This window comes from Bos indicus, chromosome 19 (genome assembly GCF_029378745.1).
Source record: "Bos indicus isolate NIAB-ARS_2022 breed Sahiwal x Tharparkar chromosome 19, NIAB-ARS_B.indTharparkar_mat_pri_1.0, whole genome shotgun sequence".
Classification (NCBI taxonomy): Eukaryota; Metazoa; Chordata; class Mammalia; order Artiodactyla; family Bovidae; genus Bos; species Bos indicus.
The window spans coordinates 6,359,239-6,386,417 of record NC_091778.1 but is presented as its reverse complement, the minus strand read 5'-3'; the positions used below and the strand labels follow the sequence as shown (position 1 = coordinate 6,386,417).

Genomic DNA, 27,179 nt, shown 5'->3' with positions numbered 1-27,179 from the left:
GGGTGACAGAGGGTGAGATGGTTGGATGGCATTGCCAACTCAATGGACATGAGTTTGAGCAAACTCCAAGAGACAGTGAAGGACAGGGAAGCCTGATATGCTGCAGTCCATGGGGTCGCAAAGAGTCAGACATGACTTAGCGACTGAACAACAACAAAGGTGAATTATATTCCAGCATATGCATATGAGGGAACAATATCTACCTACACTGTGTAGAAAAGAGCTGAGGAACAGAAAGGAAGATTGTTCGTTTTCAGTCAAGCAGAAAATAGAAAAAAAAAATGAATGGAATAATAGGAGAGACTATCTGAAAATAAATGTAACATTTCATATCACAGTTTTGAGTGATATCTAAGCATATCTTCGTGATGCCATTCCTGATTATGACTTTCCTGACATAGAATACATTGACCTGAAAAATTATTAATAGCACAGCATAAAAATCTTAAACAAACATAAAAATCTTAAACAAAAAAGATCTTTCAAGGAAACACCAATTGGTTAACAAAACTATATTATCAAAATTATAGTTCCATTATGTATACATTAAACATAATGACACACAGGGGTTTATGGACAATGTAAACAAACAGAGAAAGACAAGATTACCTGATTCCTCCTCAAAGAAGGTAAAATGGTGTCTGTAGATCTGGGAGTGGATGAGGTCTTTGGAATTAGTGTTTCAGGAGAAGAAATAAGGCTAAATTTTGAGGCATGAGGTCCATATTCTCCTGTAGCTTGTAAAAGGGATGAACAAGATGGATTTTCTAAATGGCTGCTGTCAGATTTCTGTCTTATGAATGCTATCTCCCAAGAAGATTCTGACCTAGCATTAAAAAGAAATCACTTTATGGATACAGTACAATTGAATTCTAAGATGACATTTCAAATATTAGCAAAAAAGACTTGTTTTGGGTCTAAAGTAAGTACTAGGACAACTTAAATTTCTATTTTTAGGGAGACATGCTAAATGATTCATTCTATCTTTTGGCTAGAATAGTTACCTCAACTTGGCTCTGGTAATTATGCTTTTTGCTTCTTCAAATGATACACCAATCATGGACTCCTTGTTTACTGAGACAAGTTGATCTCCTGGTTTCAAACGTCCATCCTAATAAAAATAGTAATACTTGTAAAAAAACTGATTAAGGTGTTTCTTAAAAATATTATTGACACAATTTTAAAATTTTTAATTAATTTATTTTAATTGGAGGCTAACTACTTTACAATATTGTGGTGTTTTTTGCCATACAATGACATGAATCGGCCATGGGTGTACATGTGTCCCCTGGTCCTGAACCCTCTTCCTACCTCCCTCCCCATCCCATCCCTCTGGGTTGTCCCAGTGCACCAGCTTTGAGTGCCCTGCTTCATGCATCAAGCTTGTACTGGTCATCTATTTCACATACAGTAATACACATGTTTCAATGCTATTCTCTCAAATCATCCCACCCTTGCCTTCTCTCACAGAGTATAAAAGTGTGTTTTATATACATGTGGTCTTTTGCTGTCTCGCATATAGGGTTGTCATTACCATCTTTATAAATTTCATATATATGCATTAATATATTGTATTGGTGTTTTTCTTTCTGACTTACATCACTCTGCATAACAGACTTCAGTTTCATCCACCTCATTAGAACTGAGTCAAATGTGTTCTTTTTAAAAGATGAGTAATATTCCATTGTGTGTATGTACCACATCTTTCTTATCCATTCGTCTGCTGATGGACATCTAGGTTGCTTCCATGTCCTAGCTATTGTAAACAGTGCTGCGATGAACACTGGGGTACATGTGTCTCTTTCAATTCTGGTTTCCTCGGTGTGTATGCCCAGCATTGGGATTGCTGGGTTGTTTGGCAGTTTCATTTTCAGCTTTTTAAGGAATCTCCACACTGTTCTCCATACTGGCTGTAGTAGTTTGCATTCCCACCAACAGTGTAAGTAAGACGGTTCCCTTTTCTCCACACCCTCTCCAGCTTTTATTGTTTGTAGACTTTTTGATGACAGCCATTCTGACCAGCATAAAATGGTACCTCTTTGTGACTTACACTTCTCTGATGAGTGATGTTGGGCATCTTTTTATGTGTTTCTTAGTCATATGTATGCCTTCTTTGGAAAATGTCTGTTTAGTTCTTTGGCCCATTTTTTGATTGGGTCACTTATTTTTCTGGTATTGAGCCGCTTGTATGTTTTTGAGATTAACTGTCAGCTGTTTCATTTGCTATTATTTTCTCCCATTCTGAAGGCTGTCTTTTCACCTTGCTTATAGTTTCCTTCATTGTGCAAAGCTTTTAAGTATAAATACATCTGATAGATAGAATGCCTGATGAACTATGGACGGAGTTTCCTGACATTGTACAGGAGATACAGATCAAGACCATCCCCAAGGAAAAGAAATGCAAAAAACCAAAATGGCTGTATGGGTAGGCCTTACAAATAGCTGTGAAAAGAAGAGAAGGGAAAAGCAAAGGAGAAAAGGAAAGATATAAGCATCTGAATGCAGAGTTCCAAAGAACAGCAAGGAGAGATAAGAAAGCATTCTTCAGCAATCAATGCAAAGAAATAGAGGAAAGCAACAGAATGGGAAAGACTAGGGATCTCTTCAAGAAAATCAGAGATACCAAAGGAACATTTCATGCAAAGATGGGCTCGATAAAGGACAGAAATGGTATGGACCTAACAGAAGCAGAAGATATTAAGAAGAGATGGCAAGAATACACAGAAGAACTGTACAAAAAAGATCTTCACAACCCAGATAATCATGATGGTGTGATCACTGACCTAGAGCCAGACATCCTGGAATGTGAAGTCAAGTGGGCCTTAGAAAGCATCACCACGAACAAAGCTAGTGGAGGTGATAGAATTCCAGTTGAGCTATTTCAAATCCTGAAAGATGATGCTGTGAAAGTGCTGCACTCCATATGCCAGCAAATTTGGAAAACTCAGTAGTGGCCACAGGACTGGAAAACGTCAGTTTTCATTCCAATCCAAAGAAAGGCAATGTCAAAGAATGGTCAAACTACCGCACAGTTGCACTCATCTCACACGCTAGTAAAGTAATGCTCAAAATTCTCCAAGCCAGGATTCATCAATATGTGAACTGTGAACTTCCAGATGTTCAAGTTGGTTTTAGAAAAGGCAGAGGAACCAGAGAACAAATTGCCAACATCCGCTGGATCATCAAAAAAGCAAGAGAGTTCCAGAAAAACATCTATTTCTGCTTTATTGACTATGCCAAAGCCTTTGACTGTGTGGATCACAATAAACTGTGGAAAATTCTGAAAGAGATGGGAATACCAGACCACCTGACCTGCCTCTTGAGAAACCTATATGCAGGTCAGGAAGCCACAGTTAGAACTGGACATGGAACAACAGACTGATTCCAAATAGGAAAAGGAGTATGTCAAGGCTGTATATTGTTACCCTGCTTATGTAACTTCTATGCAGAGTACATCATGAAAAACGCTGGGTTGGAAGAAGCACAAGCTGGAATCAAGATTGCCGGGAGAAATATCAATAACCTCAGATATGCAGATGACACCACCCTTATGGCAGAAAGTGATGAGGAACTAAAAAGCCTCTTGATGAAAGTGAAAGAGGAGAGTTAAACAGTTGGCCTAAAGCTCAACATTCAGAAAACGAAAATCATGGCATCTGGTCCCATCACTTCATAGCAAATAGATGGGGAAACAGTGGAAACAGTGTCAGACTATATTTTGGGGCTCCAAAATCACTGCAGACGATGATTGCAGCCATGAAATTAAAAGATGCTTGCTCCTTGGAAGGAAAGTTATGACCAACCAAGACAGCATATTGAAAAGCAGAGACATTACTTTGCCAACAAAGGTCTGTCTAGTCAAAGCTATGGTTTTTCCAGTAGTCATGTATGGATGTGAGAGTTGGACTGTGAAGAAGGCTGAGTGCCGAAGAATTGATGCTTTTGAACTGTGATGTTGGAGAAGACTCTTGAGAGTCCCTTGGACTGCAAGGAGATCCAACCAGTCCATTCTAAAGGAGATGAGTCCTGGGTGTTCTTTGGAAGGACTGATGCTAAAGCTGAAACTCCAGTACTTTGGCCACCTGATGCGAAGAGTTGACTCATTGGAAAAGACTCTGATGCTGGGAGGGATTGGGGGCAGGAGGAGAAGGGGCCGACAGAGGATGAGATGGCTGGACGGCATCACTGACTCGGACATGAATTTGGGTGAACTCCGGGAATTGGTGATGGACAGGGAGGCCTGGCATGCTGCAATTCATGGGGTTGCCAAGAGTCAGACACGACTGAGAGACTGAACTGCACTGAGGTCCCATTTGTTTATTTTTGCTTTTATTTTCATTACTCTGGGAGGTGGATCATAGAGGACCTTGCTGTGATTTATGTTAGAGAGTGCTCGACCTATGTTTTCTTCTAGGAGTTTTATAGTTTCTGGTGCTACATTTAGATCTTTAATCCATTTTGAGTTTATTTTTGTATATGCTTAGAAAGTGTTCTAGTTTCATTCTTTTACAGGAGGATGACCAGTTTTCCCTAGATAGCATATTAAAAAGCAAGACATTACTTTGCCAACAAAGGTCCATCTAGTCAAGGCCATGGTTTTTCAAGTAGTCATGTATGGATGCGAGAGATGGACTGTGAAGAAAGCTGAGTGCTGAAGAATTGATGCTTTTGAACTGTGGTGTGGAGAAGACTCTTGAGAGTCTTGGACTGCAAGGAGATCCAACCAGTCCATTCTAAAGGAGATCAGTCCCAGGTGTTCTTTGGAAGGAATGATGCTAAAGCTGAAACTCCAGTACTTTGGCCACCTCATGCGAAGAGTTGACTCATTGGAAAAGACTCTGATGCTGGGAGGGATTGGGAGCAGGAGGGGAAGGGGACGACAGGGGATGGCTGGCTGGATGGCATCACTGACTTGATGGACGTGAGTTTGAATGAACTCCGGGAATTGGTGATGGACAGGGAGGCCTGGTGTGCTGCGGTTCATGGGGTCACAAAGAGTCGGACATGACTGAGGGACTGAACTGAACTGAACTGAATTGACCAGTTTTCCCAGCACCACTTGTTAAAGAGATTGTCTTTTCTCTGTTGTATATTTTTGCTTTCTTTGTTCAAGATAAGGTGTCCATAGGTGTGTGGATTTATCCCTGGGCTTTCTATTTTGTTCCATTGATCTATATTTCTGTCTTTGTGCCAGTACCATACTGTCTTCATGACTGTAGCTTTGTAGTATAGTCTGAAGTCAGGCAGGTTGATTCCTCCAGTTCCATTCTTCTTTCTCAAGATTGCTTTGGCTATTCGAGGTTTTATGTATTTCCATACAAATTGTGAAATTATTTGTTCTAGTTCTGTGAAAATACCATTGGTAGCTTGATGGGGATTGCATTCAATCTGTAGATTGGTTTGGGAAGTATATTCATTTTCATTATATTGATTCTTCCAATCCATGAACATGGTATATTTCTCCATCTATTTGTGTCAACTTTGATTTCTTTCATCAGTGTTTTACAGTTTTCTATACATAGGTCTTTTGTTTCTTTAGGTAAATTTATTCCTAAGTATTTTATTCTTTTCATCTTAATGGTGAATGGGATTGTTTCCTTAATTTTTCTGTTTTCTCATTGTTAGTGCATAGGAATGCAAGGGATTTCTGTGTATTAATTTGACACAATTAAAGCAAAGCACAGTATTAGTAAAGAATGACTTAAAGAAAAGAGCAAAAAGAAAATTTTAGACGGTCCCAACAGTAAAAAGTTTTCATTAAAGTCTGGTTTGGTAATATACACATTTTCCTGATAGCTCAGTTCATAAAAAATCCACCTGTAATGCGGGAGACCCCAGTTCAATTTCTGGGTCAGGAAGATCCCCTGGAGAAGGGAAAGGCTACGCATTTCAGTAATCTTGGGCTTCCCTTGTGGCTCAGTTTGTAAAGAATCTCCCTGCAATGCGGGAGAGCTGGGTTCAATTCCTGGGTTGGGAAGATTCTTTAGAGAAGGGAGAGTCTACCCACTCCAATAGTCTGGCCTGGAGAATTCCATTGACTGTATATTCCAAGGGGTCACAAGAGTCAGACACAACTGAGTGACTTTCACTTTGCTAATATACATGAACGAAATGGAAATGTTCATGTATTCCTAGAATAAACTTTCATGTTAAGGTTTCCTGAAGATATGAAGACACAGCCTGGTATACTAGGAAAAGAAACCTGTTTTAAAAGGTCAGTTGTATGAGACAAACACAGGTCTGTCTGTGATAAAGTATGCTAAATAATTCTAGGATATTTCAGAATATAAGACTCATTCAGTTTACTTTCTGAGCATTCCTGTATCTTTCCACCCATCAAACATTAAGAGTTACTTCACAGTTAGAATTTTTAAAAATTCAGCCAATGATCTTAACTATATTGATTCTACCCACATTTCTGTTCATGGTCAAACATCATCTTTTCTGGATCTGCTGTTCCCTCCTGTGACTGATATAGGACCAGTTGGTTATACAAGGAGTTCTATTGACATCCTACTAATAACAACCAATCCTAACTGGCTGCCTGGCATTGTCTTTTCCAGGACCTATCTCTGCCAATGACTATATGCGTGTGTGCTCAGTCATGTCCGACTCCTGAAACCCCATGGACTGTAGCCCACCAGGCTCCTCTGTTCAAGAATACTGGAGTGGGTTGCCATTTCCTCCTCCAGGGGATCTTCCTGACCTAAGGACTGAACCTGCGTCTCCTGCATCTCCTGCTTTGACAGGTAGTTTCTTTACCAATAAGCTACCTGGGAAGTCCCCCTGCCTAAAACTAGCCTAACTGTTTAAGACAAAGCATAAATGTTACAAGATTTACTGTATACATTAGGTAAGTTTTCTTCATTTTCATTTGTCTTTTAATTCAAACCAGAAAATAAGAAATGAATTCTCTTCATTTTCAGTTTCTAAGATGCTTCTCAGTCATTAGTACAAATACAGAAAGCATTATTTCTACAACTAGGGAAAAGTTTATAAAGTTAAAAAGCATTTTTACCCTTGAGGGTATTTAAGTAAATTCCACAAATTCAAGGAAATAGCTTTGAAAAAGTCTCATCATCTAAGCTATATCCTTGGATAACTAATCTTTGATTTGAACTGCATTATACATAACAATGGTGATTCATTGTTACTTTACTGTTGAGTTGGAGAAGGAAATAGCAACCCACTCCAGTACTCTTGCCTGGAAAATCCCACGGATGGAGGAGCGTTGTAGGCTACAATCCATGGGGTCGCAAAGAGTCGGACACGACTGAGTGACTTCACTTCACTACTGTTGAGTAACAATATTTTTTTAAAATGTATTTATTATTATCTCTTACACTGAACACTGAATATACAGGAAGGCAAATAAATATAAACATGTTCTTTCTAATACTGTGTAATAAAAGATATGGTAATCTCAGTGAATGACCCTATGACCATTCTGAAATATAAATATAAAACCATGACGTCAATTTGATTTAAAATATATAGTATTTGAAAACTAAATTGGATTTTATAAGCATGTGATTAAATACAACTAGCAAAGTTTGAGAACACACAATTGCTATATTCACAAGTGACTTTTTTTCCCCCTCCTTCCATTTGATCAGTGTATGGGAACTAAAACACAATAGTAATGCTGGAAGAGGCTAAGCAGCATGGAGAAAGTATCTACCATATGGATCCTACATGTTCAGTAAAATGAAGGAGCTGATTTTGTAATATTTTATAAAACCAAGTCAGATGACAGACTTTAGTAGCATATGCATTTAAGTCAACTATATTCAGACTATACTTAGAAACTTACATACAAGAACATGTGATTTAATATGCTAAATATTAGTCTGAGGATGTCATTTCCTCGAGGTTAAAGTGAAATGGTAACAAACAAAGAAACAAAACAACCGTTTTGCCACAAGCAAAAAGATAAGGCTAGTAAAAGTTACCAAAGAATAAACAAAATTCTGGAGAGCACTTAATGCTGAAAAGGAGGGTGGAAAATGTAATGGAGTGGGAAGAAAACACATAGGAAGACTTAATAGTAATATTTTCTACTTAAGTCAAACAGTGAAGTCTAAATGGATTCATAGGTGTTCATTTCACTATTATGCTTTATAAGTTAGATATCTGCTCCAATATCTTTTTGTATGTGTAAAATATTACATTACTAAAAAGAAGAGAAAAGTTCCATCCCATTAAAATAAAGCAAACGCTCATGACATTTAGGGCTTCCCTGGTGGCTCAGTTGGTAAAGAATCCGCCTGCAATGATGGAAACCCCAGTTCAATTCCTGGGTCGGGAAGATCCCCTGAAGGGAACAGCTACCCACTCCAGTATTCTGGCCTGGAGAATTCCAAGGACTGCACAGTCCTTGGATTGCAAAGAGTTGGACACGACTGAGTGACTTTCACTTCATGACATTTAAGCTCAACAATGTTTCTAACCAGATGAATTTTATTTTGGTTCTATATTCCAAAATTTGCATTGGAAGTAGGGTAAAATAGTGATTTTTAAAAATCTAGCTTAAAAATAAATAAATGTCTGTTAAGTCCAACTCTATTCCATTTGGAATCTGCAAAAAATTCTTCCTTAGAATCAGCTTAAAAAGGTAGATTATAACTGAAATTTAGTGACTACACTACTATTAATTTATATCCCAAAGCCTGGCAATAATTTAGGGAAAGAAAGGGAACAATGAAGGAAGCTCTGCTTCACTGAAGCAAAGCATTTAAAGGACTCTGACAAGGGGAAAAGAGTTCTTTTAGAATTGGGGTGGTGGACAGTATATATATGCTTATTTTGTTTTAGTCTATACTCTTAGTATTAACAGTTCCTGGCTTTCATTAAACTTCCTTGAAAAGGGAAAATTCCATGATGATGACTATAAGCCAGATGGTAACTCCACTCTGTCTGTTATTTGGGCAGGAGCCTTCAGAGGCAGTGGACTGGTGAGGAGAAAAGAGAACAAGGCGTGGAAACCAGATAGATCTGAATTCGAATTTGAGCTCCACAGATTGCTAGCTAAGATGTTCATAAACAATGAGAGAAGGTGAAGGAAGGGGATGCAGGGGGTGCACAATCTCATCCACAAGGAACAAAGAACTAAATTCTAAATCGCCAGAGACGGTTCCTCTCTCTGTATATTTTATAGAAACCACAGCTGGCTGTCAGCATTATGGAGGCCTTCAGAAGACAGAAGTCAGCAAAAGGATTGAGGTGACCTACCTTCTCCCACAATCTCTTCTCTGGCCACACGGTATTGGCCATACAGAGAAAAAAGCTCTCAAAAAGGCAATTTAACATACCTTATATTAATATTAAGGTACACCAATGTACTGAAGTAGTATTTTCCAGGAAGACAAGAGTCAGAGAAGAGAGGAAGAAAGTCTCTGACTGTGGCTTCTGGTGTTTATTAATTTTTTTCTTTCTAAAAAGTACTTGCAGCAGTTTTTTTTTTTTTTTTTTTGCTTCCAAGAATAAGATCTTAGCTGATCATGTGAATTTCTGAACCGGTTTAAAAGTCAGAACCTGCAAACTAAAACAAAGCTATTTCTGTAAAAGTCTGGCATTCAAAGCCCATGAATTCTGCCCCAGCTTAATTAATGTGTCTGAGAAGATCGTGACTTCAGGGATTTGCCAAGGCCTCTTCCACACTGTCTAGATTCTGCTTCAGCACTTACTGAGCAACTACACAACACGACAGGCAAGGCGCCAAGCACTTTCGCACACCCAGCTTCTGTCTGAATTCTTTCACGTTGACATTTATAAAGACGTTGAAATAATAATGTATTCTTGAATACTTCTGTTAAAAACTGCCAATATTGTCCATTTCATATTATAACGACCATTACACAGTTTTCCAAACAGTGTATTACCACAGCATCAGAAACTATCCACACAGCCTGACTCTAACTCAGTATTCCTCACTACAAAGATTGCTCCTGCGAGCTTTTAGATTCTTTTCCCATAATTTCATGAAGTGTCAATGGAGGTGTCCTCTCACAATACTAGTTATTAATGTGAATGCAGGCAATTTATTTAATCTCCATGAGACTCATTTTCTTAGCTGCAAGGTGGGGAATAAGTACCTATTGCACAAGGTTGCCGTGATAATTAAATAACGTATATAAAATCCTAATCCATTGTAGGTGTTACGGAGAAGTGAATCAGAATCCCGTTATCTGTTGAAGGCAATTTTCAGTGATAGCAAATTTAATCCTCCCAGTCCTCAAATTAAGAACCCTTGATGACTGCCCACTGACAGGAAAAGCTGAAACTCCTGAATTTCCCAAACCTAGAACAACAAACTAGATGCAACCTACTTTCTCTAGCCTCATATCCACTTTCCCTCCTCAGCATATAAATTCTTCATCCTATTCTCAGAAAATGTTCTTCAAATCTGCCACGGTCTTTCAAACTTTAATGTGCTTATACATATTAATTCTTGTCTAGAATGCCACCACTCACCTTGACACTTCTGTCTGATGAACTCTCATTTAAACTTCACTGCCAAATTCAAACATTAACTCTGCTATAGGTTTTCTCCAACTTCACTTCACTGTGAACTTACTTCACTGTCCCCTTCTCTTTGCTCCAAAAACACTTTCACTTATCTATATTACTGTACTTACTCCATCCTGTCCTTATTTGTTTGCATATCTTTTTCTTCCCCATGAGACTATATTACTTTAGCAACTCCCAAATTAGCAGCACACATTCTTTCAACTGACCAGAACTATGCCCTTTTCATGGTTATTTCCCTGAGCATGGCGCCAAGTATACAACAGGTCCACAATAAATGAGAAAGGCCCAGGAAACACTGAAGAAATTAAGGTGGCTCTAACAAATAACAGTGGCAAAGGAGAAAAGTACGTGACACTGTAATGTGAATCCTCTTGGCTGCTACTGCTTTAGCTCCCACCAAAGGACTGGTTTCTCTGTTCCTTGTCATCTAGAGACCTTTGTCCTACCTATCCAAAAAGCCTTCGTCCCAGCTCCAGAGACACACTCAGCAAATCCTGAAAATAGATTTCTTTTCAAAGTTAGATATGTCCAGCTATAATCTTTTGTGAGCAATGACTACTAGTATCCATTTATATGATCTTTGTCTTAATCTGTAAGATTGGACCAAAAAAAAAAAAAATCCTGAATATATCACACCTAAGATCTATAATACTGATTATGAAATATGCCATTATTTTATGTAACACTGAAAAATGTGCTGCCAGTTATACCATGACATTTACTGTAAGACCCATTTCAATTTCAGAGATGCTAGAGAGAAAATATATACATACAAACATATGTACACACACAAACCCCTATGTATGTGTACGGAACTTCCCAGGTGGTGCTAGTGGTAAAGAATGCACCTGCCAATACAGGAGACATAAAAGATGCGAGGTTGATCCCTGGATTGGCAAGATCCCCTGGAGCAGGGCATGGCAACCCATTTCAGTATTCATGCCTGTGTCTTCATGGACAGACGAGCCTGGCAGGCTGCAGTCCATGGGGTCACAAAGAGTCCGACATGACTGAAGCAACTTAGAAAGCACACATGTGCATGTACATACACACGTAATTACTTATCTATATACCTGTTTATAAATATTGGTGTGTATCCATATGCATACAGTCATTTCTCGGTGTTGGATACCAAAATCCATGGATGCTGAAGACGCTTACATGAAATGCCATAATAGTTGCATGAAATCTATGCACACCCTCCCTGTATACTTTAAATCATCTCTAGATTACTTATCATACCTAATACAATGCAAATGCTATGTAAATAATTGCCTTATGGCAATTCAAGTTTGGTTTTTGGAATTTTCTGGAATTTGTTTTTTTGAATATTTTCAATTTGAGGTTGGTTGAGCCCATAGCTTTGGAACCTAAGGATACTGTACGTGTGTGTGTGTACCCTAGAATCAGGTAAGTAAAATAAATCTGGTTTGAAGAAAAATGTCTGATTCCTACCTGCCCTCCTTACAGTATTAGCAGAGAAAGAAGAAAAAAAAGTATTGTTCAGAATTAGACATAAAGAGCTAGGAAGAAAAGGCACTTTGGTGTGGAACCAGATGGTGGCAGTTGAATGGTAAACAGGCAAATCAGTAATTCTCAGCAACATGACTAAAGAATTACTCATTCATTGGTTATTAATTTAGTAATTAATATGTGTCAGGCACCATGCTAGGGACTAAAGATATTATTGTTAATAAAACCAGATAAGATCTGTGGACTTAGGAAACATTCTCAGATTTGTAGTTCAGGCAGAGTTGGTAAACACAATCACAGATACTGATGTACGACCACAAGCTGGCACTGGTGATCATGAAGGGAAAAAACAAGCAGACAGGTGACAAGAAGGAAAGACGCGCAGGCAGGAAAAACCTGGCTCTAGACTTGGGCGGTGGGATGGGGGCAGGAACACAGGGAGTATCTCTCTTGGAAGTGGTCTTTGGGTTCATGTTTAAAAGTAATGGGGGCGGTGGGTGATAGAGGGAGCAGCATACAAGATGAGAAAGAACTTGGCCCCTTCCAAGGACCGAAAGAATGCTACTCTGAAAGCACAGGAATGGAGAGTCAGAGAAGTGAGCGGCAAAAGTCACTCTATACAGAGCCTTACAGCCAATTAAGTATTAGTAGGGCTTGCCAGTGTTCTTGCCTGGAGAATCCCAGGGACAGGGGAGCCTGGTGGGCTGCCGTCTATGGGGTTGCACAGAGTCGGACACGACTGAAGTGACTTAGCAGCAGCAGCAGCAGCAGGGCTTGCCTGGAAAATCCCATGGACGGAGGAGCCTGGTAGGCTGCAGTCCATGGGGTCGCTAAGAGTCGGACACGACTGAGCGACTTCACTTTCACTTTTCACTTTCCTGCATTGGAGAAGGAAATGGCAACCTGCCGAGATCCAGCCCTGGCTGATGCAGGGTATTCGAAGGGGAGACGGCGTTGGCGATTTATTTAAATATTAATTAGAGATATAAAGAGTAATAGCATGAGGATAGCTCAGTAGGAAAATTCAGTGGAGAAAAGAGGCTGAGTAGCTTGGTTTACGTGGAAAATCAATATAACCTGTGACACCAGGTTAGCTCTGACCACGAAGGCGGCAGGCGCCCTCTCGAATAGCGGAAGGTGCCCCAGCTTAGACACCTTCTCAAGTGGGTCTTAGAAGCCCAGGCAAATAAATGGTCGCAGAGGACCTCCACGTTCCAGATGGAAACTTCAGCCAGAAATTGAGAAAAAGAATGACATGGGGAGACCAAGCTTTGGTGAGCAAGGCCCATAGCTTTATTTTCAACAGGGGCTTTTATACCCTAAGTTGCACTTAGAGGATAATAGGGGATGTGAAATCATACAAAGTCAGCAGTCTTTGATCCTTATCAAAACCAGGGTTCTTTCCTGCAAATTTATCCTATACAAATAGTTTAGGTGATTTACATCATCTTCTGGCCAGAAGGCCTATTAACATTTTATGACTCTTGACAAAGGTTTGTCAACCGTAAGACTTATTTTCTCTAACAGTAATTATTTTAAGCTTTGGCGCCATCCTCCAAAGGTGTTAGATAAAGTTGCATTCCTATAGGGCAGAGGTATAGTGGGTTTACAACAAAGGAAAGAATTTATTACCTTAAGGGTCTAAAGTTGCTAACACCAAGGCCACTACTTATTTTTTCTACATACCAACTATATTAATTAATACACATTCAAGGATAAATACAGGGGATGTGGAAACTTGGCAGCAAGCATTGGCTCATCAATGAAATCTTTTACTAGTTTTATTCTGACAGTGTCTAACTGTCTGAGAGGCTTTAAGCTATTTGAATATCTTAAGCTTCCCGTGCCTCTCGAGGCTAAGAGACTGTAAACAATCACATGCATAGCTGTAGGAGTCCGGGTAAACTTGTCAGGTGAGTTAGAGAGCTATCTGAGGGATTTGGATTTAAACACTCCTAATGCCTAGGAACTTATTAACTGGAGCTGTAAGTTAACTCTTTATCAGAGAGAGCGAGATGGTGGTGGGGGACAGACCCCAGTAAAGTCAGAGGTGAGAGCACAAAGCAATAAAGTAGGCAGACTCTGGTTTTTTTGGGGTAGATGCTTGAGAATATCCAGGGGGACTCCTGAGGCTCGATCCCGCCTTTGCATGTGTCGAGCCTCCTTCCTCATGACCTTTGCCATGAGTGGAGTGTCTCTCGCCAGCTCCCGGCAGCAACCCACTACAGTGTTCTTGCCTGGAGAATCCCAGGGACGGTGGACGCCTGATGGGCTGCCGTCTATGGGGTCGCACAGACTCGGACACGACTGAAGTGACTTAGCAGCAGCGGCAGCACCAGGATAGGTGGAGAGGGAAATAAGAATGGTGTATAAGAGCAGACAAAGCTCTTTGTGAGGTTTGATATAAACTGATGATAACACTGCAGATGGTGATTGCAGCCATGAAATTAAAAGACACTTACTCCTTGGAAGGAAAGTTATAACCAACCTAGATAGCATATTCAAAAGCAGAGACATTACTTTGCCAACAAAGGTCCGTCTAGTCAAGGCTATGGTTTTTCCTGTGGTCATGTATGGATGTGAGAGTTGGACTGTGAAGAAAGCTGAGCGCCAAAGAATTGATGCTTTTGAACTGTGGTGTTGGAGAAGACTCTTGAGAGTACCTTGGACTGCGAGGAGATCCAACCAGTACATTCTAAAGGAGATCAGTCCTGGTGTTCTTCGGAAGGACTGATGCTAAAGCTGAAACTCCAATACTTTGGGCACCTCATGCGAAGAGTTGACTCACTGGAAAAGACTCTGATGCTGGGAGGGATTGGGGGCAGGAGGAGAAGGGGACGACAGAGGATGAGATGGCTGGATAGCATCACTGACTCGATGGACATGAGTCTGAGTGAACTCTGGGAGTTGGTGATGGACAGGGAGGCCCGGCGTGCTGCAATTCATGGGGTTGCAAAGAGTTGGACGCGATTGAGCGACTGAATTGAACTGATGATAACTTAAACAAAGGTGATGGCAGTAAAGATCAAGAAGACTGATGGATTCAAGAACTGTTTAGAAACAGTCAACAGTAAGTACTAATGAATTAGATATGGGTGTTAAGGGAGAGGAAGTAGTTAGGATGAGATCTGGTTTTTTGACTTTTTGCAACTGGAAGGTGTCATTCACAGAAACTGGCAGCACTGGCAGAAGGTCTATTTGGGGAGAAATCGGTAGATGAAGGTATGACGTGACTATCATAAATCCGGCCTCAGACAAGTTGCATGTGAGATGCCTTGAAGAGATCCAAGTGGAAATGTGGATCAGGCAATCGGGTATGTGTGTATGAAGGTCAAAGGAATGTCCCACCCCCCAAAATTTCTAAGACTGAACACTGAGGACTCCAAACTGATACGGAATTGCCTGGTGGGGAGAAAAGAGCCTTGGAGTTCCCATGTTTAATCCTTCCCTTAACTCAGTACCTAGTATAGTTGTTCCCAACCTATAGGCTACCTCTAGCTCTTAGAGCTGAGAGAATTAAGAATCTTCTTTCCTACTTGAAGCAGCAAAAACATTTCAAGATGTTTCAAGTTTGAACTCTGAGTATGTTTTTTCAAAGAAACATGACCATTTCGGTTACTGAACCAGTATTCTATCTCATATTTTCCAAAAGGAAAAATATTTTTAAGTGTGTATGAGGGGGAATAAGCTTGAGATTGGCTATATTATTAGCTCTGAAACAATATAATGTTAAAATAACAGCAAGTGAAAGCACTCATATGCATTTAAAAAATATTAATGGTTGCTCAGTGTACCAACTTATAAGGATAACCTATGAGCCTGTTTCCTATTCTGTGAATATACATGCAGAAATTTTGTGCAGATTAGAAGTTTTAACAAGCCTAACACAGTATTTGTTGTTCCTGTTGTTTAGTCGCTCAGTCATATCTGACTCTTTGCGACACCACAGACTGTAGCCCACCAGGCTCCTTTGTCCATGGGATTTTTTTGGGCAAGAACACAGTATTTAGAACAAAGTAAATTCTATTATTCATTTAAAATATTTTTATATAAAATTGAATTTACTTGTCTTTTCAGAGCAAAAGATGTATGTACTTCTCCATCTTCAGGAAGTACATAAAAGCAACTGAAAGCATTAAAAACTCACTTACTCTTCTCTGTCTACTCCCTTCTCTATATTGGCAGTTTTCTTCTCTTGAACACAACCAAATACTGTAAAAATACATTAATAACCCAATGCTGCTCTCTAGTGGTAAATACAGAATATACTTTATTACATGGTTTTGCTTTCTAATACCCTTTCAAACAACAGAATTCTCAGAAAATCAGCAAGAGAAAATGTATGTTACAGGTATAATTTCTTATTCAGTGATTGCTGACAGGAGACGAGTCACTCAGCACCTAGTCACTACTATTACTTTATGTACAAATATTTTTCATGGGGGGAACAAAAAGCACAAATTGATGTTTGTTTTAAAAGTAAATTCTTATCACTTGGTAGGTACCATAATCTATTGCATTACTTCAAGTATAGTCTAAGATATAGCTTAGCCATACCGAATACACACATCCTTTAGCTTTAAAACTAAAGTAATATATCTCAATTCTTAAAAGAAAAATTTTGTCTTTTGTTTGTTTGAATTTGTTTAAATTTAGCATTTAAGTATGTTCTTATTTAGTTAATAAATTAAATTCAGTAGCTCAAAATTATATCATTATAATATCCTATTGTATGTTTGTATGCTCAGTTGCTCAGTCCTGTCTGATTGACGCTTTGTGACCCCATGGACTGTAGCCTGCCAGGCTCCTCTGTCCATGGGATTCTTCAGGCAAGAATACTAGAGTGGGTTGCAATTGCCTACTCCAGAGACAATATCCTATACTTATTGTATAACACTTACAGCTTGGTAAGTGTATTAGGAAGACACCGTATTATCTCCACAAGCCTGAGAAAATTTAAATCTATTGCTTTCAAAGTTTTGGTTAAATTGATTTTTTTTTTTCCTAACTTGGAAAAAATCCACTTGAATAAACAAACTGTTTGCTAAACAGTGTTCGAGATAGGACTCGGGGTAAGGGTAGGACTATTTATTCAACAAAAACAACTAGAATAAGAACAATATAAACAAACTTTGTAAGAGGATCCTTTCTCATGTTAAATAGCTTGATATTAATAGAATATTTTATTAAATTCTTTATATACTACATCTCTCCAAAAAGGATTGAAGGAAATTTTCAACAAAAGAAATATAGAATCACGTTAGCAAAACAGAAATAACATGAAATTCAAGAGAAATGAGCATGAAAATATAGTAACCAATTTGTTACCTAAATGCTTCAAATATGAATCTGAGCTTCCTAGCAGCAAGAGCAAAGAATTCATGATTTACATATTTCTTACAGTGATGAGAAGAGTAAGGCTTTCTCATTCCTAAAAAAGATAATTCTAGCCTTAATTCTAAATCTAATTTCTCATTTGGACAAGTAAGTGACCACAAACTTATCAAGAATTACTGCAAATTCACAAATCAATAGATTTTATTTGCTTAGTTTTGTTTTGCATTTAAGAGAGGCCAAATGAACACAGTTTAACTGATCTAACTTAACCCAAACTCAGAGCAGTGAATAGAGAACATGTCTTCAGATATGATTTTTCTCAGACAGACTTAGGATAAAAGTTGAACAGCATATAATTAAAAATATATAACCTTTAGTTAGAGCTTAAAATCTGCTTTTTCATATTTAATTCATTTTTATTTCTTATGCATTTGTTAGGTTGAAGCTCCTTGAGTGTAAAGGTCTACTTACACTCTCTCTGTGTCTTTCACTGAGAAATGGTCATAGTGGATATTCAGTTAACATAAAAAATTTACTGATGATGAAACAAACCTCATCACTAGTGGTTTTGTCTTTTAGGTGAAGGGTTATTTTATCTTCATTTTTACCTTATAACAGTCTCCTCCAGGAATGATTTCCTGAATATATACCAATGGACCTTCATTCCGGTTAATTCCTCCTAGGATCTTCAGACCAAGGCCTGTTTTCTTGGTAACTGTAATCATCTGAAAGGCAGGATCCCTAAGATAAAGTAAATTAGCATGCATAAATTAGCCCAGAGATGGTGGTCCACCAGGGAGACCCTGCCCAGAGATGGGTACCTATTTTTTCTTTAAAATATTTGTTAAATTCTTAGACCTAGATAATTCAAAATACTCAGTACATACTAGCAATGACATTATTAAAAGTATGATCATACAAAGGCAATCAAATGGATTTTCTTAGCACTAATTCTAATTTTTCTGTAAAACAACCAAACAATAAGAGAAATTACAGCAATAATGCTTATTTATTTGGAGTAGAAGAATACTTTAAAAATATTATTTAAACAAACTTAAAGATTTATTAAAGGTAACTGCAGAGACTTGCTTTTAACTGACTTTCTACTACACTTTAGGATTCCAAAACGAAACACTTTAATGAATTGGGTAAGTGAATTTTAAAAGACACGCTTGTGGCCATTTAAAGCAAAATAAATATAACCTTCATTTGAATCTCAAAAAAAACCCCAAAAAACTCAATTTATCCTTTAAGAGTATTTTCCTGGTACAAAGCACATGCTCCAGCTGTGATTTCTGCTGGACATAAAAGCGATGCTATTAGGAAGGAAGGAACTGTTAAAAAGAATTCTGCAAAATGTACACCCTCCCCCCACCCCAAGTTGTGTTTCTGAATAGTGGTCAGAACAGACTTTTACTGGTCCAAAAGAGCTTGAGTAAAGTATGAAATGAAGCTCAGGGCTTACTTATGGTGTAGTGGGTATTACGCTAAGCAATATTCACACATTATGTTATTCAATTCATTTAATATTTATAAAATCCCTAATATTATTACCCTCATTTTTCTAAAAAACTCAAATCTGGGCAGGTTGACTTGGTGGCCTAAAGTTACAAAGCTGGAGAACAGCAATGTGAGCCTGGTCTATCTTGCTCCAGAGCCAAAGTATGGTCTAAGTAAGGTCTAAGATTTAAGAGCACTTCAACCTCTATGCTTCATGGGTATATTAAAGCTATTGTTGAATACAGGACTTCTAGCTGTCTTCAAATGTGCCACAACAGAAACCACTGTTAAAAAGAGTTAGTTCATATTTTACATAAGGTTACAGCTTTAAAATTTTTTTTATATTTAACTTCTGCCATAGAAATTCTAGCTATATCTTTATGAGGACTTGTATTCAAAAGTTAAATCATAAAAAAAGGATAATGAAAGAAATTAAAACTTTAAAAAACAAAACTCCATATTTTTGAGTATTTTGATCTTTATAAAGCACTTAGAGCATATCCATTATGGTTGTATTACACTGAATTCAACTCTAGGATAAGAAGGCCTATGTGGTTACTAGGGTAATAGTCAGCTAGGAAAAAAGGCAGAAAATATTCTGTTGTCAGATTTTAAAATCTTTCTTGATGGGAGATTAGGCTGCAAGGAAATAAAGAGATGAAGCCTAGAAGTGGGGGAGATGAAGAAGAAAGGGAACAAAGGTCTCATTCAGTTCAGTTCAGTTCAGTTCAGTCGCTCAGTCGTGTCTGACTCGTTGCGACCCCATGAATCGCAGCACGCCAGGTCTCCCTGTCCATCGACAACTCCCGGAGTTCACTCAGACTCACGTCCATCAAGTCAGTGATGCCATCCAGCCATCTCATCCTCTGTCGTCCCCTTCTCCTCCTGCCCCCAATCCCTCCCAGCATCAGAGTCTTTTCCAATGAGTCAACTCTTCGCATGAGGTGGCCAAAGTACTGGAGTTTCAGCTTTAGCATCATTCCTCCCAAAGAAATCCCAGGGCTGATCTCCTTCAGAATGGACTGGTTGGATCTCCTTGCAGTCCAAGAGACTCTCAAGAGTCTTCTCCAACACCACAGTTCAAAAGCATCAATTCTCTGGTGCTCAGCCTTCTTCACAGTCCAACTCTCACATCCATACATGACCACAGGAAAAACCATAGCCTTGACTAGACGGACCTTTGTTGGCAAAGTAATGTCTCTGCTTCTGAATATGCTATCTAGATTGGTCATAACTCTCCTTCCAAGGAGTAAGTGTCTACCTGTTAAACTGTCTAAATGTGAATTCCTCTCAGTGGGGGTACACACGATCTCCAGCACACATTACTATTTCAGTAAAGTATTCCTCCTTTTCTAACCCCAGCACAGAGTATCTATGATTAACACAGCAGTGTATTTACTTGCTAGGACCTTACTTTAAAATTCCCTCATTGTGGGACTTCCTTGGTGGTCCAGTGGTCAAGACTCTGTGTTCCCATTAAGGGGGCATGGGTTTGAGCCCTGGTCAGGGAACTAAATCCCACATGATGCAACCAAAACTCAACACAGCCAAACAAATAACTAAATAATTTTTTTTTAAAAAGTCTCTCCTTGTTAAGAATTTACATTACTTAATTTTTTTTGCAATTAAAAATAGTTCTGCTGCTCAAATTTAATCACAGTAAGAGAATCTACAAGCTAAATCCAGGCAGAAATACTGCTTTTTACCTAATCAGATCAATGTAAATTTAGAACTTTGACAATATATGACAAGGCTTTAGGAAAGAGGTGCTCTTGCACATTGTTGGTGGTAATAAAAAATGGTACAACCTCTGAAATGGGGATTTAGTAATTTCTAGTTTTGCTGGACTGGAAGAAACACAAGCTGGAATCAAGATTGCCGAGAGAAATATCAATAACCTCAGATATGCAAATGACACCACACTTATGGCAGAAAGTGAAGAAGAACTAAAAAGCCTCTTGATGAAAGTGAAAGTGGAGAGTGAAAAAGTTGGCTTAAAGCTCAACTTTCAGAAAACGAAGATCATGGCATCCGGTCCCATCACTTCATGGGAAATAGATGGGAAAACACTGGAAACAGCGTCAGACTTTATTTTTCTGGGCTCCAAAATCACTGCAGATGGTGACTACAGCCATGAAATTAAAAGACACTTACTCCTTGGAAGGAAGGTTATGACCAACCTAGATAGCATATTAAAAAGCAGAGACATTACTTTGCCAACAAAGGTCCATCTAGTCAAGGCTATGGTTTTTCCTGTGGTCATGTATGGATGTGACAGTTGGACTGTGAAGAGGGCTGAGCGCCAGAGAATTGATGCTTTTGAACTGTGGTGTTGGAGAAGACTCTTGAGAGTCTCTTGGACTGCAAAGAGATCCAACCAGTCCATTCTGAAGGAGATCAGCCCTGGGATATCTTTGGAAGGAATGATGCTAAAGCTGAAACTCCAGTACTTTGGCCACCTCATGCGAAGAGTTGACTCATTGGAAAAGACTCTGATGCTGGGAGGGATTGGGGGCAGGAGGAGAAGGGGACGACAGAGGATGAGATGGCTGGATGGCATCACTGACTTGATGGACCTGAGTCTGGGATGAGATGGCTGGATGGCATCACTGACTTGATGGACGTGAGTCTGGGATGAGATGGCTGGGTGGCATCACTGACTTGATGGATGTGAGTCTGGGTGAACTTCGGGAGTTGGCGATGGACAGGGAGGCCTGGCGTGCTGCGATTCATGGGGTCGCAAAGAGTCGGACATGACTGAGCGACTGAACTGAACTGAATTTACCCTCTGGGCCTTCCTGGTGGCTCAGTAGTAAAGAATCCACCTGCTAGTGCAGGAGACATGGGTTTGATCCCTGGGTCAGGAAGATCCCCTGGAGAAGGAAATGGCAACTCACTCCAGAATTCTTGTCTGGGAAATCCCATAGACAGAAAACCCAGCGTCCATGAGGCGGCAAAGGAGTCGGACACAAGTTAGCAACTAAACAACAACAACAATTTACCCTCTAATACAACAATCTCATTTTTAGGAACCTTTCCAAAGATAATTTGGTGACAAATATAAAATGACTTGTATACTAGGTTAGTTATTTGGCATAATTTGTAATCACCAAAAATTGCAAATTCAAATGTCCATCAATAAGGTACTGGATAAATAAACTATGATACTGATATATTAAGAACACAATACTAACAGTTACAACAAGGTACAAGGAAGAACTTTATAAACTGATATGAAGTGACCATCAGGACATAACTTTAGTTTACAAAAGGTCTGGTCAAAACATCATATACACAGGACTTCCCTGGTGACTCAGGGCTTCCCTGATGGCTCAGTTGGTAAAGAATCCACCTGCAATGCAGGAGACTCTGGTTTGATTCCCAGGTTGGGAAGACCCCCTGAAGAAGGGCAAGGCTACCCACTCCAGTATTCTTAGGCTTCTCTTGTGGCTCAGCTGGTAAAGAATCCACCTGCATTGCAGGAGACCTGGGTTCAGTCCCTGGGATGGAAAGACTCCCTGAAGAAGGGCAAGGCTACCCACTCCTGTATTCTGGCCTGGAGAAGAGTCAGACAGGACAGAGGGACTTTCACTTTCACTTTCCTGGTGACTCAGTGGCAAACAATCCATCTGCCAGTGCAGGAGATACAGGTTCAATCCCTGGTCCAGGAGGATCCTACAAGCCACAGAGCAACTAAGCTCGTGCACCACAACCGTCCACCCTGTGCTCAAGAGAAGCCCGCCACAGTGAGAGGCCTGCGCATCACAACTAGAGAGCAGCCCCAGTTCTCTGCAGCCAAAGAAAAGGCCAAGCAGCAACGAGGACCCAGCACAGCCACAAATACATAAATAAAATCATTTCTAAAAAAACAACAAAAAATGCCACTATATATAATATGCTACCTTTTTTGTTAAGAATGCACTGGCAAGTGGAGCCTGGGATATTGGGTGTTTGGGGACATCTTGCCTCAGTAATATACTTCTTTCTCATTAGCTTTATTTTGCCTTAAGAAGTTGAATAAAACTCTGTGCTGTCACAGAGCAAAGCTGTTCAGTACCAGTGCATGGAGCACTGTGGACAGAATTCTTCATCCACCACACAGCTGGGCCTGGCTTGTCCCTAGGAGACTGAAGCTTCCCAGTGCTCCCAGGAGGAGGCATTAGAGAAAGATACTCTGACCTGACATCATTCTCTAGGAAAGACCTTAAAACTTGAGTCAACACTGGTGTATACTCGCAAGAGTAGAAGAATGTCTAATGTCCAGTAGAACTTTATACAGAATAAACAATCATTTTGAGAAAAAATATAATTATATACACACATATATATGACATGCATATATATTTATATGGATATATATTTGTTCATTCAAAAAGAAACAGTGAAAAGGAATTAAGAAAAAAGATGGCTATTTATAGGAGAAGGAGGGCACAGAAAGAAGGGTAAGACTGAAAGGAGGCCTTCTCTGAATACACTTTGTTATATGTGTGTCACATGTTTGCAGAATGGCCAATTCTTCCCATCTCTGTCTGGATGCCCCCAAGAATGTGGCTTTACTGTTCCTTCCATTAAAAAGTAAAGTCTGTAACTCTAGACCTTGAATTCGGACTTGTTACCTATATTGCTTCAGTCAATGGTGCATAAGCAAATGTGAGGAAAACAGACATTTGAAAACCACTCGTGCCTGCTGCTGGGAACCACTCTGCACCACCTGAGAAAGCCTGAGCTCGCTGCCTGGAGGAGGGGAGACCAGGCTGAAAGAGACCTCAGCCATCCAACCTTCTAAACAAGGCCCCAGAACACATCAGTGAGGCCATCCTACAGGATCCGGTGCAGACCGGCCCTGTCCACAGAATCATGACAAAGAATAAATGCTTGCTTGTTTTAAGCTATTAGAACTTGTTACTCAGCAAATGTTAATTTTACATTATGTTATAGTTATACTGGAATTATAAAATATTTTGGATATTTAAAAAATCAGATCAAATGTTTAAAAATCCAGCTCTATAAATAATTCTAAAAGAGAATGCAGGATTTACCCTATACCTTGATTTACAATGAAAGTAATTACTGATCAGCCTTTTATTACCACTATCTTACACCACAAGTAGTTAGCTGTATGAAACTTTCTCCCAACATTCATTAATATTCTACATATTTTAAACTATGCTACTTCAAAACATATTAAATTTAATTTAGAAATTACTTTTCAAGTAGACTGGATGATACTACAGAAGATGTATTTTTATTCATGGTTTCACCACAACTGTAGCCTTGGATTTAACAGCTGCGTAAATGAAGATCTTGATGAAGAGTCTATAAATTCTTCTTTTTCCTAAGATTGGAGAAGTAGAAAATAAATTGTCATATCTTAGAACAGTCAAATTTGATTTCAGCTTTGCATAAAAACATATATACTTGGCATGTAAACAATATGTGCCTGTGTATAGATGATAGATGTATTTTATATATTTTAGGCTATGACATTTTAGTCATTGCTGATAATATCTGAGAACTGTAGAGACAGTTCTATAGATAGATAGCTAGATGGAGTTATAGGACTATATCTATATCATTATATAAAAATCTGTATTTTCTAGAACACAGTTTTTAAGTATTAGGTAACTATTGTAGCTTCCACCATTACTAAGCTTAAAAACCACATAATAATAGAAGACTGAGCAGAACGTCTCTTATGAGCACAAAGCTAGGAATTTTATAGTCAGATTGTCTGCAAAATAATTATACAATACACTCTGAAAAAATTCATATTGTCTCACCTAACTATCTTGAGGGACTTCCTGCAGACATTACTCTGACTCATATTACTCCAAGAGCTTCTTAAATGCTTTCCTATAAAAAGAAAAAAAATACTATTCTTAATGTCTTATATAACTCCACTTGAAAATTACAGAGAATAGTACAGTTTCATTTAATTGAAAAAACTGTATTTGAACAGAGATTTACCACTTCTGCATAGGAAACACACATGAAGTACAAAAACTTGAAGTGGAAAAAGACGTCAGGATCATTTAGCACAACCCTCTTATTAAAGAAATGAGTAGTTACTTTCAGTGGAGAAGGAAATGGCAACCCACTCCAGTATTCTTGCCTAGAGAATCCCATGGACAGAGGAGCCTGATGGGCTGCTGTCCATAGCGTCACACAGAGTCGGACACGACTGACGTGACTTAGCAGCAGCAGCTAGATTCAGAGATTTCGTTCTTTCCCTATGCAAATGAGAAATAGTCAGTTGTTGTTTTCCCAGATAGAACTCAGACTTCAGAGCCCACAGATTGGAACTTGACATCAGACAAGCCTGGGTTCCAATCTGAGCTTCTAGGCTCCTTCAAGTGTCAGTTTCTTCATAGGTACAGTAGGTAGTAGTGATGGTTTTAATACACATGTCAAAATGTACCAAACTGTCTCAGTAGAAATATGTGCTGTTATAAATCAAAAATACCTTAGTAAAGTTAAATTTTTTAAAAAATCTGATTTTCAGTTAAGAACGTCAGCGTGACTTTGGCATGTGTCTTCTTTCCCTCTAAGCACCCACTAATACAAGAGTAAAGGATTACAAACAGTATAAACTCATAATGTTAAAGAAAAAAATGAAAGAAAAGCCATGAGATGAAAAATTTCAATAAATTTCTGGAAGACAAAAAATAGACAGTAGGATGATAATTGGTAAAAAGAGGACTGAAGAAGCAGAAAGCTAGGGAAAGGCTTTGTAACACTTTTAAGTTTGAGCACACATAAAGAAAATGGTAATATCTGTAGGGTGTACTGGGGTAAACAGAGGTGGCATTTATACCTCCAAGAAGCCCAGGCATGCTACACCTCTAAGAAGCCCAAAGGCAACCACTAACTCAGCACACCATATCTGACTCATGGCAAAATTCTGACCTCAAAAACAGCTAGAGCTGTAGATCAACCTATCTTACAGAATCCCACAGAGGCTGAGGACTCAGGACCATAGTTCTAAGCAGAGAGAAACTGAGGCAGAGAATTAAAATCTCTTCTCCAACTATTTATGTGAAAGAAACCCTAGATTCTTTCATCAATAAATTAAACAGACTCTGAAAAAAGCACCAACTACCTTCTGGGATCCTAACACAGAGTTGTATCACTGGCCTGGGTGTTAAAAACCTGCTTCAACTTTCACAGCCCCTGTGGTAGCAAGCAACAGAAACTGGGAGCATGCGCAACAGCAGCAGGAAAGGGAAGCCCCCAAACAACACTGCTGTCTGCAGCAAGAGTCCAATAGCCAGGAAGCAGGAAGTTTACTCAGTATCCCATGGAGGAAGGGGGGGCGGGGGACGGGAACTTGAGGGAAGAGCTTAAAATCCTAGGCCTTGACAGAGTAATGACCCACAGTCAAGAGCTGTTACATCAGTCCACAAGATTAAGGCAGCTAGCTGTATTAGAGAGTTCAATTCTAAAAGTAAGTTTCTTTAAATACATTGGAGACTGCTTTATTAATACATGTTTGGAGAAGATTCCCAACCCTTCAGTGATGAAGTTTTGGTATTACAATAATATTAGCAACTACCATTTGGTATCATGCGTCACACACTGTGCTAAGTATTTCAAATGTACTTGTCTTATTTAATACCATGGAAAATACATTAGATTTAAGTTAAAAAAAAAAAAAAAAGCTGAGTTCAAATGGCAATACTGCTATATGGTAGCCATACAGTCTTAGAAAGTTACCTAACTTCCTGGCATCGCTTCATATTAAGGTAAGGACTCAAAGGGTTGCCAGGAGGATTAAGGGAGATGTAAAAAACTGAGCCCTCTTCAGTGTTACCAAAGCAAGTAAGATCTGGTAGTGATTTGTCTTAACAGGGCACTGGGTCCCTGGATCATGGAATATCATCAGTTCAGTTCAGTTCAGTTGCTCAGTCGTGTCCAACTCTTTGTGACCCCATGAATCGCAGCATGCCAGGCCTCCCTGTCCATCACCAATTCCCGGAATTCACTCAGACTCACGTCCACGGAGTCAGTGATGCCATCCAGCCATCTCCTCCTCTGTCGTCCCCTTCTCCTCCTGCCCCCAATCCCTCCCAGCATCAGCATAATGGATGTGTCATTGTTAAATTCTATAATAGATTCCACATAGCGTCACTTAAACTTTTTACCACTTTAAAGTATTAAAACAGAATTTCAGTTTTTAAATTATTTCATTCACCTAACATACCTGACATTGTCTTAAGTGTTGGAGGTAAAAAAAAAGCAAAGAGTCTATCCCTAGAGATAATCAAATGAACAGACATCAGGAGGGTGCTGAGTGCTCTGACAGTGGTATACACTGGGTGCTGGGGACATGGAGGAGTCAT

General features: G+C 39.2%; 1 protein-coding gene across 5 annotated transcripts in view; it reads right to left on the bottom strand.

Moving 5' to 3' along the window:
* Positions 1-27,179, bottom strand: part of STXBP4 (syntaxin binding protein 4) — a 253,383-nt gene that overhangs the window by 201,478 nt on the left and 24,726 nt on the right. For 3 of the 5 annotated variants that reach the window (XM_070772475.1, XM_019981250.2, XM_070772477.1), the window contains exons 2-6: positions 24,621-24,693; positions 24,047-24,175; positions 17,949-18,081; positions 1,005-1,111; positions 610-826 (exon numbers count right to left, since the gene is read on the bottom strand). In XM_070772475.1, the coding sequence (XP_070628576.1) occupies positions 610-826; positions 1,005-1,111; positions 17,949-18,081; positions 24,047-24,093 (504 nt within the window). In that variant the 5' untranslated portion in view covers positions 24,094-24,175; positions 24,621-24,693. The remainder of the gene's footprint in view (positions 1-609; positions 827-1,004; positions 1,112-17,948; positions 18,082-24,046; positions 24,176-24,620; positions 24,694-27,179) is intronic. The other 2 variants (XM_070772478.1, XM_070772476.1) reach the window with 2 other exon arrangements.